Below are 17,769 nucleotides of genomic sequence, written 5' to 3'. Positions count from 1 at the left end.
GAGGCTCCGGGGCTCCGGGGTGTACTCAAGGTACTTCCTTGTCAGGAAGAAGACTGGCGGCTGTCGCCCCATCCTGGACCTTCGTCGTTTGAACAAATACATCAGATCACAAAAGTTCAGGATGGTCACCCTCCAGCACGTACTGGGACAGCTGGAGGAAGGCGACTTTCTATCGTCGTTGGACCTGGAGGATGCATATTTCCACGTTCCCAACTTCAAAAGTCACCGAAAGTTCCTCAGGTTCGTCGTCCAGGGACGCCACTACCAATTCAGAGCACTGCCGTTCGGATTGAAGTCGGCCCCCAGGGTCTTTACCAAGTGCCTAGCACCAGTGGCGGCACGGCTGCGCCTGCAGGGGATTCACGTCTACCCCTACCTGGACGACTGGCTCATCCGCTCAAGGACGAGGGAACTCGCCGTCGAACACACCGCGAGGACCGTCCAGCTACTCGCAGACCTGGGATTCACCATAAACTACCCAAAGTCCCACCTGGTGCCGTCGCAGGTGGCCCTGTTTCTGGGAGCGAAGCTCGATACAGTGAGGCGCCTGGCGGCCCCGTCGGAAGAACGGACGAAGACCATTCTAGGCAAAGTGCAGCGCCTGCTAGCCACGGACGTGGCCAGGGTGAGGTCCAAGTCCCTCCTGGGGATGATGTCCTCTTGCATCTACCTGGTGCGCCTCTGCAGACTACGGATGCGCCCTCTTCAAGAATTTCTCGACGCCCGTTGGATGCAGGCGACGGGCACCTACCGAAGACAGGGTCCCCCTCAACGAGGTGTTCCGGCGGGCGATTCAGTGGTGGGGCGTTCGAGCGCACCTCACGGAGGGCAAGGACTTTCAGACGCCGGCGTACCAGGAGACGGTGACGACGGACGCCTCCCTGGAAGGTTGGGGCGCCCACACCGGAGATCTCCACGCAAGAGGCCTCTGGCTCCCGGAGGAGAGGCTCCTGCACATCAACTTCCTGGAACTCCGAGCCGTGTTCTGGGCTCTCAAATCGTTCCTCCCGTCGCTCAAGGGCAAGGTGGTGCGGATCTTCACGGACAACACCACAACAATGTTTTACATACGGAAGCAGGGAGGCACCAGATGCCCAGCCCTATCCAAGGAGGCACAGGATCTGTGGCACTGGGTGGTCGCCCAGGGGATGTTCCTGGTTCCCTTCCACCTGGCAGGAGAAAGCAACACCATTGCCGACTCGCTCAGCAGGGAGCTGCGCGCGTGTCACGAGTGGGAACTGCGCCAGGATCAGGTGGATCAACTCTTCCGACGATGGGGCAAAACCCAAATCGACCTGTTAGCAACAGCGACGAACTCGAAGTGCAAGAGGTTCGCCAGCAGGTTTCCCCAGCCGAGAAGCGTGGGCGATGCGTTCTCGTTCCCCTGGGACGGCCTATACCTGTATGCGTTCCCTCCGTTGCCGATGCTGCTTCGACTCATCAACCAGCTCAAGAGGTCCCGGTGCAGGATGATCCTCGTTGCTCCGGCGTGGCCGAGGCAGATCTGGTTCCCGGACCTTCTGGACTTGTCAACGTCCCCTCCCATCCAGCTGTCGGCGGACGCGGACCTTCTCTCCAGAGAAGGAGGCGCCATCTTCCACCATGACCCGGTGTCGCTGAACCTGCAGGCTTGGCTCCTGCAGCGCTAGAGTTTGGAGGCTACGATATACCGGCCGATTGCAGAGAGGTTCTTGCAAAGGCCAGGGCGTCCTCGACTCTCAAATGCTACGGTCATAAGTGGAAGAGGTTCTCTATCTGGTGCCGAGCACAGAAGATCAACCCCCTACGGATTACTGCCCCTCAAGTGCTGCCGTACCTGCTATCGCTGGCAAAGGCTGGGCTAGCCCATGCCTCCATTAAGATTCATCTGGCAGCGATCTCCAGATATACCAGAACCACAGGACGGACGTCCCTGTGGTCCCATCGACTGGTAAAAGAGTTTATGAAAGGACTGTTCTGGTCGTTCCCTCCGGTGAAGGCCCCGGCGTGGGAACTTAACGTGGTGCTGACCAAGCTCATGGGGCCCCCATTCGAGCCGATGCACTCCGCACCGATGAAGTTTGTGTCGTGGAAGACTGTATTCCTGGTGGCCATTACCTCTGCACGACGAGTGGGAGAGATTCAGGCCCTATCCTGCAAAGCACCGTACTTGACTTTCCATGCCTCGACGGTGGTGCTTAGGACGCACCCCTCCTTTATGCCCAAGGTGCCGTCGGACTTCCATCTTAACGAGCCCTTGGTGTTACCCGTTTTCTTCCCGTCTCCTTCGTCGCCGGCCGAGAGGACTTTGCACTCGCTGGATGTGGCTAGAGCGCTGAAGTTCTACGTGGACCGCACAAAGAGTTTCCGGAGGACATCACAGCTGTTCGTGAACTTTGGACCTGTGAATCAAGGGAAGGCTCTCTCAAAGTCTTCTATTTCCAGATGGCTCTCCGGCTGCATCATGCTCTGCCACCGGTTGGCTAACCGACCGCTGCCAGGCCATCCGAGAGCCCATTCGACCAGAGCGATCGCTGCTACTACGGCGTTCTTATCTGGTGTGCCCCTGCTGGACATCTGCAGGGCTGCTACGTGGAGGTCGACGCACACCTTCACGAGATTCTACTGCGTCGATCGGGATTCCAGGGAGGAGTCCAGGGTCGGCCAAGCAGTGCTGCGCAACCTGTTCGCTTAAGGTGAGCCTGGTGAGGAGGTAAGAGATGCTTAATGTTGAGTCGTTGTATTGCTTAATGTTGAGCCTTTTGCCACCCCCCGTGGTTGTACATGTGTGTACTGCTATTTATTCTTATATTCATGAGCATGTGAATCCATGCCAGACCCCATGCTGGAGAAGGAACAAGTTACTTACCTGTAACTGTTGTTCTCCAGCATGGGTCTGGCATGGATTCACATGCGAACCCTCCCGCCTACCCCTCTGCGGCTCTTCACTTGGTCATACTGCCTCTTCACGTGCTACCAAATCTGAAGATGGCTGCCAGAGGCGGGGCTTAGGTAGAGGGCAGTCATTGGCTGTGGTCAGTATGACGCAGAGATCAGTGATTGGTTACTACTACGAAAGACAGATCAGAAACGAAACTGATACTGATTTTTTCTTTACCGAGGATTCCCAGCCTGACGACGGGGAATATTGCCAGACCCATGCTGGAGAGCATCAGTTACAGGTAAGTAACTTGTTCCTTACGTTCCTTTCCCTGCTACTGTATCACTCCGCTCCGTTGTTATAGTATCGGTAGCCTGCGGCCAGCCAGCGATCAGCCGCTTTGATGTAATGCTCACCAGCTTGTTCAGCACACTCGACGTTCCGGTCTCTTGTCCTTGAGCTCATGCTCTAATACTGTGTGTCCTGCAACGTGTTTGCCGGCACAGGCTTCCCGCGGAGGCTCGTTGCTCAACTCCAGCTGGGGTCCTGGCTTCGTTTGTTGTGGACCTCGACTGTGTACGTGCTCCGGTGTTCGGGGTTGCAGAGTTACAATGTACCTGCTGTGTCTATCGCGGCACTTCTCCAGCGAGTGGCTTCGCTGTCCCAGTCTTCTGTGCCCGTTACACCCCCGCTCTCCGTACGGCCTCCGCTGAGGGGTGCCTCTACTAGTTGTCGGAGCTGCCTGATGGTGCTTCAATTTCACACGGGGCGCCCGTTTCACGCCGCTCACGGCTTTGTTCTTGCTTTCATGGCCAGGGGGGTAGTTGCTGCTGCAGCGCTTTCCCAATCCAATATCTTGGCTGATATTACTCGTCCTTGCCGCAGGCCCGCTTAAGAGTGTAAATCTGGTCACAGGCTTCCACCGGCCATCTCACACTGATCCTTTGTTAGGTAGCACCAACCATTTTCTTTTGCCCGTGTTGCTTCTGATCTCAAACTTCACTCAGCTTGTTTTTGTTCCGTTTCTGCATTAGTACACGTAAGCTTGCACGTAGGGCTGCACCACAACTTCATGGATTTGCCATTCCGTTTGTGTGCACAAACGCTCGTTGCTATTGCTGCATTTTTGCCAGATCATGTCAGATCATCAGGAGCCTCTAAAGAAACGCGTCCTACTGCATGGCTCTGTAGCCACAGCCCTCCGGGTATTAATAAGACTTTTTCATTGTATTGGCTGGCAGACAGATCTTTTCACTCTAGAGTGAGGGGATTCCTTTGTTTATATAAAAGAATCAAGGCAACCATCCCCAACAAGTTCGTTGAAGGACCTTGCAACTTGCCAGCACGATCACAGGATTCCCCACATGGTTCGTCAATAAGGCTTCCTGTTTCCCCATATAAAGAGCCGGAAGAAGGCGAGCTACTAACGACAAACAAAGATGCGGCTGCAGGTGATCGGATTCCACTTCATCCCATTGCATGCAATGGAGCGACGAGGATGCGGGCGTAGATCCATTTCCTGATGAACCACTGGGGCAGTCCCCCCCCCTGATGAAGTCGGAGCCTTTCATGCAATGATGGCAAAGGCATGCAAAGAATGTGGATTGACACCTTCAGAACAAAAGGATTGTTTCCTTTTTTTATCTGATGTAGAAGTGTAAATCAGTAACTTCAATACCTATTTTGGACCATGAAAAAAAAAACATTCTCTGAACTGTCATTGAAGGACAGGCTTGGGGGGGAAAAAAAAAAGTTTAGGGCGCTTGACATCTCTGCCTAGTGCTTAATTTCTCAACCAATTCCAGAGTCATTGTTCTCTGCAGCAGGGTGGAAGTCGCACACAAGGCTCAAAATGCTGTGTTCCGGTGGATAATGAACAGAAAGACAGACGCTTTTGGAAAGAAAATCCTAGCCATACCCTCAACAGTTAAAGCGGTGAGCGCATTAGCTGTTATGGCACGCTATGATACTGGAATGTGGACTAGGATGGCCCCAGTACTTGAACACTTGCCAGACAACAAGCGCAATAAAGCTCTTAACTATCCTAAATGAAGGAGAAGAGGTGTCCAACCACAGAATAAACATAGCGGTGGACATAACAGAAACTGGGTTTAACAAATTGGAAACTGGGCAGTTCTTTGCAGACCTGCACGGTTGAAGTGCACAGACTTCCAGCCAGATGTGCAGACGAAGGTACTGCACATGCCCTCTGAGGGAGACCGCTTATTCGGTCCAAAAATTGATGATGCCTTAAAGGCAATCGAAACTGATAGACACCGCCAGATTACTTATGCAATCCAAACACTTTTCGACTCTTTCGGGGGGCGTCTGTGCGCTCTACTAACAACCAGAGGAGGAAAGTCCTATCAGAAGGGTTTGTACTATTCACAAGGGTACCATAAAGCGTACCAATACAAGTCCAAGGAATATAAAGTCCTGCAAAGGAGAGGCTGAGAACGACCTCCCAAAGAGGGACACAACCATAGAAGGCCTCACTCGCCGGACCCAGTTTCCCCCGCGAAAATATGAACACAGGTGGGAGGCAACCTCCAAAATCATCTTGAACAATGGAGCAGCTGGGATGCCCCATCTATTACAACAAAACATGCATGATGCCCTCCAACAATTTGGTCTTTTTGGGAGTGCAATTCAATACCAACAGAGGCTGGATCCGGCCCTCAGGAAAGAACAGAACCAATACCACACCTCCTAATCACATTCCGGCTGGGAAACAGCATGTCGGTGAGAAAATATATGCAACTGACGGGAACTATGTCATCAAACATCCCACTCATTCCCCATTGCAGGCTCCATATGAGTCCATTACAGGACTACCTGCCGGACCGTTGGTCCCAAAAACACAGGACATTGAGCGACAAAGTAGAGATTGCGGCACACCTTGAACGCCATCTTAGGTGGTGGGCCAACCCCCATCCAATAACAAAGGCGCAATGCCTCTGCAAAAAATAAAAATGTTTCAGCATACCATGGTGACAGATGGATCCCCGACAGGTTGGGGCAACTTGCACATCAAAGGACAGTGGAAGACAGGAGTCACACTTGCACGTAAATATTCTGGAACTGAGAGCTGTATTCCAAGCGCTCCTATGATTCCAACCAATACTAAAAGGGATGGTGCTAAGAGTGTAAACAGTCAACACCACCTCCCATGTACTATATAAGGAAGCAAGACCGTGCCCGATCCAGGACACGATCACTAGAGGCACAGGGTTTGTGCACTGGGGTAACAGCAACCATATAACTCTAAAGGCCTTCCATCTACCAGGCAACCAAAGCTCAGCAGAGCGACAGTCCAATGCCACAAATGGCAGATATCAAACAAACAGCTGAAAAAGTATCCGGACAATGGGGCACCCCCCCAAAAGACCTCTCTGGAAAACAAAAGGTGTTCCAGCAGATACCCACATGAGGGTACTCTGGGAGACACCTTCCCACTTTCCTGGGAACAGATGTTCTCAAATGCATTTCCCCCTCTTCCGGTGATGCACAAGTTATCCGAATGCTATCAATGTAACGGTGCAAGATCCTTCTCACAGCCCTGGCGTAGCTGGGGCAAACCCGGTATTTCAGATCTTCTTCACCTAACGCAACACTGACCCATCCCACTGGGGCAGGCCCGAGACTTGCTCTCGCAGAACAGACAGACAAGCTCTTCTCCACGATCCAGGATCACTGAACTTCAACGCATGGCTCCTGATTTCTCATAGATTTGCCACATACCAAAACCTCATGATTGTAAAGAAATCCTAAAGGCAGCTAGGTCGAAGTACCCTGACAAGTCCTATGAATACAAATGGACTTGTTCCTGTAAATGGTGCAACCAAGAACAGTTAGATCCCACATCACCCCGCGCTGTTATGCCTATTAAAGCTAGCATTAAGGTGCATCTGGCCGCAATTTCCAGAGATAATGGAAGGGAGGACCGCCCTATAGTGCACGGATCATAAAGCATTTTATGAGTGGGGGCTTTTTCGTACATATCCGCTGAAGATGATGATGCCACCCCAGTGGAGGTTAAATACAGTCTTTGCTGCACTCATGAAGTCGCTGTTTGAACCCATGGCTACAGTGCACATCAGATACATTTCGTAGAATGTGGCATTCCTACTGGCAGTGACGTCATTCAGAAGGACATTGGAGATGCAGGTACGGTCTATAAATGAGTCATATCTCTGCTTTACGAGGAACAAAGTGATTTTTTTAGGGCAAATCTACGTTTCATCCCTAAAGAGACTTCCATTTACAGTTAGACATAGTCCCACCAGCTTTCTTCTATAATCCTGCCATTCTGGCGGAGACAGCCCTATATTCCTTAGACCTCCGTAGAACCACTACGTTCTATGTGGACTGGACAAAATCCTTTAGACTCATGTCACACCTGTTTATAGCTTTTGGACCTCCAAACAAAGGCAAAGGCATCTCAAAACAAGGCATAGCTCGTAGGGTAACTTCAGCAATATCCAGGTGTCATGCAGAAGCAAAGAAGCCCTTGCAGGAATCTATTTGCGCTCATTCCACTAAAGCGGTGGGGGCATCGGCAGCAATGTGGTCAGGTATCCCTCTCGCCGGCATCTGTAAAGCGGCTACCTGGGCTGTGCCACACACCTTTGTGAGGCTCTACTGTCTAGAAGGACAGAACAAGGCAGAAGCTAGAGTTTGGAGAGCAGTGCTGTAGCACCTATTTCTGCGAAGCAGGCCTCTCTCCCCTTATACCACTGTTTTTTGACATATAACTGCTATCTATTCAAAACATGCTGATCCATTAAAGATCCAATGCTAGGGAAAGAGTACGTTTACCTGTAAATCCTGTACTCTTACCGGAGATGGAACCTTTTTCCCCTAGAAAAATCCTTCTTTCCATTTAAATTTAGAGGCGCGCTGGGGTGTGGCCCAGGGAGCATGCGCTGCCCTGACTCTCTTTTTCCCGCGACGACAGGAACGGTCCGAATTCACCAGTGCTCCTGGGTTTTGCTTCGGCCATGTAATTCCATGCGCGGCTACTTATTCTTTTTGTCTTCTTTTTTTGTCTTTTTATCATTCAGGTACTCGGTCCTCAGGCGTCGCACTCCTCCCCGGCGCATGTCGACTTCCACAGGGTTCAGCAGGTGTGCATCCTGGCACAGGCACTTCCCAACTTGAGACCCCCATGCCCTCTGCCTACGTTGCCTTGGCCCAGACCACGGTTGGCAAGCTTTACAGAGTGTGGCTCGCTGTCATCAAAATCGCTGAAGAACAGGCTAGCCAGGTGGAGGGAGCTCTTCCAGAAGTCGCCTCCATAGGACCTCAAGAACTTTGTGAAACACTGAGCCAGGCACAAGGTCGGGCCGCTATTTTCCATCGCAACCCGCAAAGGAGATTCCTTCCCAAGGACTCTCCCGTGCGGGAGGGACTGTTCAGGTCCTTGTACAAGCACATGCACCGAGGAAGCTGCTGCAGCTACCAGCCTTTGGGCCGAGGGATCCTTGGATCCTCCTGGTGGCAGTGTAGAGGGACCGGGAGGTACTTGTACCAGATTATCATCCGAGGGGCTCTGCCCTTGTACCAGCAATATGGCAGAGGGGCTTTGCCTTAGAACTGGCAATACGTCCAAGGGTGTGCCTAAACGCAGCTCTATTGACCCACCCCCCCCCTGGGTCGAGGGTGTCGCACCTACTGGGTCTAGGCCCAAGAGGCAGGGTAGACTTCGTGATCCACACGCAAGAGTCTTGGAAGAGGCTGGGCCCAGCGAGCCGAGCAGCATGATGCAGGCACGTGGCAGGCAGCTTGACAAGATGGCCGGCGCGCCAGACAGAGGCACCCGTTCAATGCCATTCCAGGAGTTCGGCAAAGAACGAGTGTCAAAGTGGGACTGGCCACAACCAGGTACGTGGCCTACAGCCCAGCCTTCTTAGGCGCAGGGCATCTTCCCACTGCGTCCATACGGGCATGGTATGCAGCGGCTCCAGCAGCTTGCAGCTCCCAGCTACCCAGTCAGTACACCCTACCACCTCTCCAGCCAGTGAAGAGGGGTTCTTCGAAAGGTTCCTCGGGCTCATGAAGTCAACTCGGAATGGGGTTATCCTCAAGGACGCCATCGGGGAGGTCCTCCATATGATGCTAGCGGCACCACAAGCGCCTCTGCCGGCGGCCCCAGCACAGCCGCTGCCGCTGGTCACCCCAGCTGATTCCTCAGGTGGCTCTGTACCAGCCTCTGGCCACGGCCACTGTACCCCAGCCTCTGGCTCCAGCTACACCTGCACCTCCACAGGATCCTCCTGATCCACAGGATACGGTTGAGGAGGAGTATCCGGACACGCCATCCTCAGCTAGGGCCTTCCACAAACGTCTTGCAGGGCTGGCGGAGTACCTGGGCCTACCCCAACCAGAGGTTGAGTAGCAGGCAGAGGGGGTTCTGGCTGAAGTCCAACCCCTCTGCCAAAACAGGGATTCCACTGCAAAACCGATGTAGTCTCCCTGGCCAAGAAGGGTTGGCTCAAGCCTGTTAGGCAGAATTATATGCAGTACCCTTTGGGAACACCACACACAATTAAGACTACAAGTGACATTACAAATTCACCTTTCGTACAAGCCTGTACTACACAGTTAAAGTGGTAGCGATGGCTGAGCAGCCAGACTTATCTCAAGAGCAAGTGAGCAGTATCAGATAGTTACACAAAGGACAGCAATTATGATTCAGGCAAACACTGACTCAAGGTTTTCATGTAAAAGAATACACATTTATTTCACTCTTCAGTGTATAACATTACACTATTATAAGCCGTCTAAAAATCACACTCTTAATACACCACATCACTTCCCTTGAATTCCAGACAGGTTAAGCTCACAAACTGAAGTGGGAGCAAAATGGCACTCCAGCAATTTAAAAGGGAGGGAAAGACAAAGTTAATAGAAATTAAATCACACCAACGGGTAAGTACTCTGGGCAATTGAAAAAGAGCAACTGCAGTGATGGAATCAGGTAGAAAAGGCTTAGGGCCAAAGTCACTGGGTCAAAAGTCTTTTGCTCAAGATCACACAGTTCATGGTAGTTCGCAGTAAAGTTCGTGTCACGGATTGCAGACGAGGTTGGTTGACAGAAAAGTTAGTTCAAAGAGAAGGACAAACCCTCGGATTGGAGAAAGATTTCAAGCACTTTCACCGTGGCTGAATGAAACGAACAACCGGATTTGCACAGTACCTTAAAACGGAGAGGAAGCTGTCGCTGAGGCGGACGTTCCTGGTAGTTCCTGCAGGCTCACGGTTCCTGAAGCGACTGTCGGACTGACAAGAAGTAGGAAGACTGGAGGGTCCTGCACTACCCAGGGAAGAAACCTGCAGCAGAGCAAAGCAACGTATAAAAGGTGGGCTTCTTAAAACCCAAGCAGGGTCCGACCTTCCTGGCTATCCGGTCCACTGTAGCTCTGTACAGCGAATTCGACCAGAGGACGGGTCCTGGCTTGCAGTTTGGGCAAACTGGTTGGTTCCACCAGCTCAAGGGAAGAAGTTTCCTGGAGGATCTTCTCTGTGGTCGGATTCTGAAGATTCTGACCTGTAGCAGGGCTTCACTGGGCAGTTCGGTCGTTGTAGGGGTCCTCTTCCATCAGCTCCTCGTTGGTTCTTTCGTTCCAGTGGCGACTCCGACTTTCCAGTCCCAGAGACCTGCTTTTTATGCAGTTTTCTCCATTCATACAGCCTGGCTGTCATTCACACAGCTTGGTGGCTGTCCTGGCAAGGACAATCCCCTCAGCCAAGCAAACAGGAGTGTGACTTGGGTTACCAGAGGAACCCATGCCAGGGGTCCGAAGATCCCTCCCTCACACCCTGCCTTCCCAGACTTTCGGGCACCTTAAGGAGGGCTTCTGTGCAGAAGCCCACAAAAAGACGGCAAACAAAGGAATCCTCCCCGGTTTGGCGCGCAGAGTAAAACACGAGAAAGACTTTATCAAAAAGAAATGGTGAATAAACCCAGCCGGAGCCAAAATAAAATGTATTTGGTCAAGCGGGTTTATGTTCGAGGCTAATATAATAGCCTAAAAAAATACCATGGTTATATAAGATAACCGCGGTAGAAAAGTTAGGGTAGTTACCACTGCCACCAGCCAAGTCTTGATGTGAAGGGAGCGAAACAATGCTCCAAGAGACGCAGACAAAAAGGGATGGATCGGAATTAACCCTTTCCAATACTCCATGTAAGATGGGGCGTACTGGGTCTGTGGTTTAAAGTGACTAAAATAAAGTTAATGGCAACTTTACCTTTTCTGGGGGACAATAGTCAGCCCCAGAAAAATGAAGTCAGTGGGAAGTCTCAAAGACAACCCTGTATCACTGCACTGAAGGTGCAGTGTAACACATGAAAAGTATGAGGCCATGGAGTAGGTGAGGCTCCAGTGCTCAAGATCACACAAAAAGTGAAAACACACACAGCAAAACACATGTAAGAGTGGGAAAAAGGCTCACATTCTTACCAGGTGAAAACAATAAACCCTAGAAATCCAGCAAAGCTGCTGAGGGACGCATTACGTAAGGGAAATCAGCCATTTATGAGAATTCTCCCTAACAAAGCCCCACTCGGTCCAGCCAGTCAATTGACGCCTGGATGGCAAGTACAGGCAGATGGAGGGGGGTTACACTCTTGCTGTCGGCCCATCCTCAGTAACACTCCTCGGTGATCGCTGCAGCATCACTATAATCCAAGCCTCAGTCGTCCTCCACCGCCTCTGCGACACTGTTAAGCAAGGAGGAGATGATTTTGGAGGCGTACGGCAAGAAACTCTATTCCAACGCGTCCTTGCATCTTCGTCAGGCCAATGCTGACGCCATGCTGGCGGGCGCTAACCAAAGGTTATGGCTGGAAATTGCGGACTTCTTACCGGAACTCACGACGCAGAGGCAATCAGGTTTTAAGGCGGAACTGGCTGAGGCCAAGCTGGTGGCGCAGGACCTCATGGAATCCACCATGGCCCATAATGACACCTTTGGCCGTGCCATCTGTATTGCCACAGACATGAGAATGACAGCCTGGCTCCGGGCAACGAAATTCAACCCGGACGTCCAGGACCGCATATTAGATCTACCGTTCCAGGGAGGGTGGGGGGCCCTCTTCCACGGACAAAGACCTGGACAAGAAGAAAAACAGCTCACAAACGGCCAAGTCTTTATCCACCTTGACCAAGACCATGCCCGAGTTGTACACCCAGTCACAGCAGCGCTCCGACAGGGGGCGTACGTATGGAGGGTTCCGCGGCTTCCAGGAACAGAGATCTAGGCAGCCGGACCGCTCGCCGTCTCAGAACCGGTGCAAGCAACAAAAAAAGTGGGGTGTGGGGAGTAAGGGCTTTTTCCAGTCCCCCTCCTCCGCGACAGCCTCTGAGGGGAAGAAGGCATGACATACCCCTTCGAGTCCACTTGTTTCTAGTGGCGGGGGGGGGGGCGCCAGGCTTGCTCTCCATGCACATTTCTGGCACCAGAATTTTGCGGCCCCCTGGATCCTCTCTGTAGTATCCACAGGCTACCACCTACCCATCCCAGCCTCTCCTTCCTCCTCCCCGCCACTCCCTCAAGTTGGGAAAGCAACTCTTCTGGCAGAGATCCGGTCGCTCGTAGAGAGCCAGGCAGTGCAGGAAGTCCCAGTCCCCCAGCGAGGCTTGGGCTTTTACTCCAGGATTTTCACCATTCAAAAGAAGAACCAGGCAGGCCTGAGAGTTGTGCTGGACCCTTTCCACCCTCAACCTCTCCTTATCCCTACAAAAATTCAAGATGGTTACGCCAGCTTTTATAGCAGAGACATTGTGCCAGGGAGACTGGATGTGCTCCCTGTATCTGAAGGACACGTACCTACACGTCCCAATTTGGAAGCCCCATCGTTCTTTCCTTCGATTGAGGATCATGGTCTACCATTTTCAATACAAGGTCCTTCCTTTTGGCCTCAACTCCACCCCCAGAGTCTTTACCAGGATAATGAATACGGTGGCTGCCCTCCTGAGAGCGCAGGGCCTCCACATCTACCCATACCTCGACTGGCTCATCAGGGCTACATCTCCGGAAGCAGTTCACCACTCTTCGCATGCCCTTATGAACACACTGCACAATCTGGGCTTCTCGTCAATCTCAAGAAGTCGCAGCTGCACCCCACGCAGACTTTGACATTCTTGGGCCTCATCTGGAACACATGCTCCGAGAAGGTATTTCCTTTGGATTACAAGATCTCAGCCATCAATGGGCTACCGCCCACTTCCTTGGCAGAGAGGGGACCTCAGCATGGTGGTACCAGCATCTCCTGGGTCTCTTGGCGACTGTCCTATTAACAGTTCACACACGAGATTGAGAATGAGGAGGATTCTGCTGCACTTCGCTGCCTCATGGAACCAGGAGCAGGGCTGCCAATCCGAGATGATCAACGTTCCTCCCATCTCTCCACCTGGACCTAACGTGATAGTCCAGGGACTGCAACCTATGGACGGGCAAGCCGTTTCGGCCGCCCTGCCCGCAGGCCACCATCACCATAGACTCCTCGCTCGAGGGCTGGGGAGCCACCCTGGACGATCTTTCGGTCCACAACACCTGGACTTGACAGGAGCAGGAATACCACATCAATTGGTCATCTGGCTAGCGCTCAGAGCATTCCCACCACTTCTCAGGGGCAAGCTTGTCCTCATCCAGACAGACAATTCGAACAGCATGTACTACGTCGTCAAGCATGGAGGCAGCAGATCCCCTCTGTGCAGGCTGGCAATCAGCATGTGGTAGTAGGCCCTGGAAAACGACATATACCTCACGGCAGACCACCTCCCGGGAGAAACCACGCTGGAGGCGGACAGGCTCAGCAGGTTGGGAGTGGACAATTACGATTGGCAGCTAAACGACCTCATCGTTCAGGAGATATTCAACAGGTGGGGTCATCCCCAGGTGGATCTCTTTGCCACCTGGCTCAACAAGAAGTGCCCTCAATTCTCCTCCTGGCAGGGACAGGGCCCCCGCTCCCTGGGCGATGCATTTCGGCTTCAGTGGAATGGCATGAAGGTTTACGCCTTCCCGGCCACTCTGCTGATTCACAGATTGATTTGCAAATCAAGGAGTCTTGCCAACTCAACATCATTCTAATGGTTTTCTGAACTGCTTAGCCTCTCAGAGGTGCCTCCGATGATTCACCTCCCGACTGGCCCTGCACATCTGGCTCAACAATGGGGCAGGGTCATCCACCCCGCCCTACAGAAACTAGCCCTCACAGCGTGGTACCTGAGCAGGTAATGCTGCAGCACCTCAGCCTCTCCCAGGCTAATCTGGAAATCATACAGGAAGCAAGGAGCAAGGCTACCAGGGCCTAGTATAAAAGGAAATGGACCAGATTCTGCCACTGGGCGGACTCCAAAGAAATCAACCCCCTGGCATGTTCTTTGTACGACATGCTCTCCTTCTCGGCATACCTCGCCCACTCTGGTGTGCAGGTGGACACTTGCCGTACATACCTCGCAGCCATAGGGGCTTGCAGTAACTCAGAGGAGGGGATCTTCTTCTCCTCCAATCCTATCATCAAGAAACATTTGTCGGGGCTTGCAAGGCTCTACCCGCCCATCAAGTGGCCGCACCATATGTGGAGACCTCAACATATTCTTGGGTGCTCTGGTGCACAAACTGTTTGAGTCCATGGCATCCGTGGACATCGTACTGGTCACCACCAAGACGGCCTTGCTAGTTGGCCTCACGTCGGCGCGTAGAGTCAGCGAAATACAGGCACTGGTTGCCTCAGAACCATATACTACCTTTCACAGGGACAAAGTAGTCCTGCGGATGCACCCAGCATTTCTGCCCAAGGTGCTGTCTGTTTTCCACTTGAACGAGGAAATAGTCCTTCCTACGTTCTTTCCCGATCCCAAGGACCGTGCCCTGAAATTTTACTTGGAAAGGACCAAGGGCTTCAGCAAATCGGATGCCCTGTTTGTCCCTTTTGGAGGCTCAAGATCAGGCTATCAGGCCTCCAAGACCTCCATATGTCGCTGGATGGTCTCAGCCATCAAGGAAGCGTACGAGGGCCAGCACAAGCCTCTTCCGTCCAGGGCAAAAGCAACGACCATCGAATTCCAGCACCATGTCCCTTGGCAAGTCATAAGCAGGGCGTCCAATTGGGCCACTCCCTCGGCTTACTGCAAGCATTACTGTTTGGATGGCGGCTCTAGATCTGATGCGGCTTTCGGACAGGCGGTTCTCAGGAACCTATTTGCTTAAGGAGGGTCTCCTCTCCACCCTGGGGCTACATTCAGTTATAATCGCCCATGCAGTATGACGGAAAGGGGACGGGACGTAAGAGTAATTTACTCACCGTAGTAATTAACGTACTCTTAGTCCTTTGTCCCCTTTCCTCCATACGTCCCACCAACCTCCCCCCTAATAATACTGGTGTCATTAGGCAAAGTTAAATCTATTGTCGACGTGTCAATGGGGACTGAGGTGTGGCGCCGGAGGGCGGAGTCAGGGTAGCGCATGCTCCCTGGGCCGCACCCCTGCACGCCTCTAAATTTAATGGGGAAGGTTTTTTCTGTTGAAAAAGGTTCCGTTTCCCGTCCCTTGGAAGGGGCGCCCATGCAGTATGGAGGAAAGGGGACTAAGCACTGAGAGTACGTTAGTCACTACTGTGAGTAACTTATAATTTCTCCAGCATTGCTGTCTTTCATGAATTCATAGGCTTCCGCCATCCGCCCCGGTGGGGGGTGGGAGGCTACAGTAGAGGTAGCTACTCCGGGGTTAGAATCTGAGGATGGCCTCCAGGGTGGAGCTAGGTACTCGACATCCCATTGACTGTGGACAATGGGACAGTAATAGATTGCAAGAGACATGTTTCTTTATTATATTAATGTAATAATGAGATTACCAAGTATTCTAAGCCTGACGGGGAATATTCAAAGTAAGTGAATCCATAAAAGATACTGATGCTGAAGAGAGTTGGAGGTAAGCAACATACTCCTCCTCAATGAATAAACTTGGTGTTGATTTTAGTACTGTAATGGTGGTTTCATGCGTTTTAGTGATTTTAAGCTTTTAATGATCAGATATTTGTTTTGGGAGGTTTGCATGATTTTATTCGCAGTTGGCCGAAATAAATCAAGTTTAAAGGACTAAAACGTGATAGGACATACTGAAAAAGTACATACTGGCTGACCTGTATGAACCTCATGCACCAAAAATGCTAACTTTCCTCTGTAATGACCTGGACAGTGGCTTGCAAAGTTTCCTAGTTCTGTGCTTGAACTAAATGTGTGTACTTATCCGACAAATTTAAATCCACTCCAGCATTCAGTGTATCCGAATCGCAAATTGGAAATTTGGGAAGAGATGTGTGTGATTTAAAAAATTATGAATTTTAAAGCACAGTGCTAGAACTGGCCTGCATTTTTCTCAAAGGACATATTGTGCAAAATGACTACCTTGGCACACTCCTAGTACTCCACAAAAAATACCAAGGTTACAACTGGTAATAGACTTTCGAGGAAACAATATGAAGAGGACAGCACTGAAACTAAATTCTTTGCAAAACTAAGCATTAACCCATGTGATCAAGGGAACTGCGGGTATGTAATGTATTTGGAGGAATTGCCTGAGCCGAACGCCACAAAAAGACACTCCCCAAATGATGTAACAAAATATTATTCATTTTTTAATCCAACTTTTGAAAAGGTCATGTGTTTCAGAGCTCATGAATGTGTTTTTTGGTTCCAAATGCCTTACTGTGAAAAATATAATGTGCTATTTATTTATTTTTTACTATTGAACTGTAAACAAACTATCATTTTCACTGTCTTGTGACAATTGTTTTCTTTCATTTCTCAGAATATCCTTCTTGAAATGCAGGTTTGCATTGTAAACATCAAAACATAAGCCATTTGAGATAGAGGTTAATTATTTGCACAAGTGTACTTTGTGAGTCTTGAATTGTGATAGTTACACTGTTTTCATTATACCCATAGGGAGTTTTGATTTTGGAAAGGACCTACTATCTTCAAATTGCACAACATAATTAGCATATCCACAAGCTTGGCACCCCTTGGATTGTTGTTTGTCTTAGAATGACTTTATTGACCCTCTTGCCATTTCCTTTTCCTTTCTACAGAACAAGAGCTCGAGATGATGTCCTCCTCAGGCACGAGAGAACAAAAGAAGCTAGCCCACCCAGGTGGTCTCCATCCAGGAGACGACTCAGCAGGTCGCCCATCCGCCGGAGGTCTCGTTCCCCACTCAGACGCAGCAGGTCTCCCAGGAGGTGGTCCCCTCTCAGGAGGTACCTGTTTAATAGATATTTTTAACTTTAAGAACTATGGTCCCGATGCATAGTGAGCTAAACTAGAGGATATTTAATGTTACATATATACATAAATTGTGGTGAAACAAGACAATATTTTCCAGTCTGCTGGAATAATTGCATTGCCGTTGTCAATATTCAGGCTGTTCACCTAATGAGGCCCCTCACTGGAACACAATTTTTAGAAAGCTCAGAGGAAGACCCATTCACTGAGATGGCAAACCATTAAGAGGTGTTAGATAACTGTTTAAAAACAAATCTTTTGTAAAGACGAGCACTACCTCTCGCAGGCTGCTTGCCCTCCAGCTGCTGTGATTGTCCATTTCCGTGGGTCAGATGACCCGGAATGAAGGAAGGCCATCCCCTCAGGTGCTGTATCCTAGTGTTTGTTTTTGCAGCTGCGTTGAGCCAGAAACAACTTTCTTTGGTATGGCTCTCATTTATCAATCTTTAGCTATTTCTCAGTTATTTTTGCTGACCTTATCTATTCCAGCCATCCTCTGCACCGTCCAGATGTTCTCATTGGCCAATCATATGGGTCACATAACCCAGAACACTTTACTCAAATTGGAGATAACCAGTGCAGCCTTGCCCGGGCAGCCAACAAAGGTTAAGGGTG

The 17,769-nt window shown here is 50.9% G+C and overlaps 1 protein-coding gene across 10 annotated transcripts in view; it reads left to right on the top strand.

Moving 5' to 3' along the window:
* Positions 1-17,769, top strand: part of PRP4K (pre-mRNA processing factor kinase PRP4K) — a 1,306,928-nt gene that overhangs the window by 329,076 nt on the left and 960,083 nt on the right. For all 10 annotated transcript variants that reach the window (XR_011274234.1, XR_011274233.1, XR_011274232.1 and 7 more), the window contains one exon: positions 16,962-17,129. Coding sequence is in view for 4 of the 10 variants with exons in the window: in XM_069613497.1 (XP_069469598.1) it covers positions 16,962-17,129 (168 nt within the window). In the remaining 6 variants the exon portion in view is untranslated. The remainder of the gene's footprint in view (positions 1-16,961; positions 17,130-17,769) is intronic.

This window comes from Ambystoma mexicanum, chromosome 5p (genome assembly GCF_040938575.1).
Source record: "Ambystoma mexicanum isolate Mex_15411 chromosome 5p, UKY_AmexF1_1, whole genome shotgun sequence".
Classification (NCBI taxonomy): domain Eukaryota; kingdom Metazoa; phylum Chordata; class Amphibia; order Caudata; family Ambystomatidae; genus Ambystoma; species Ambystoma mexicanum.
Note: the sequence above shows the minus strand (reverse complement) of the source record. Positions and strands in the feature narration are given on the sequence as shown.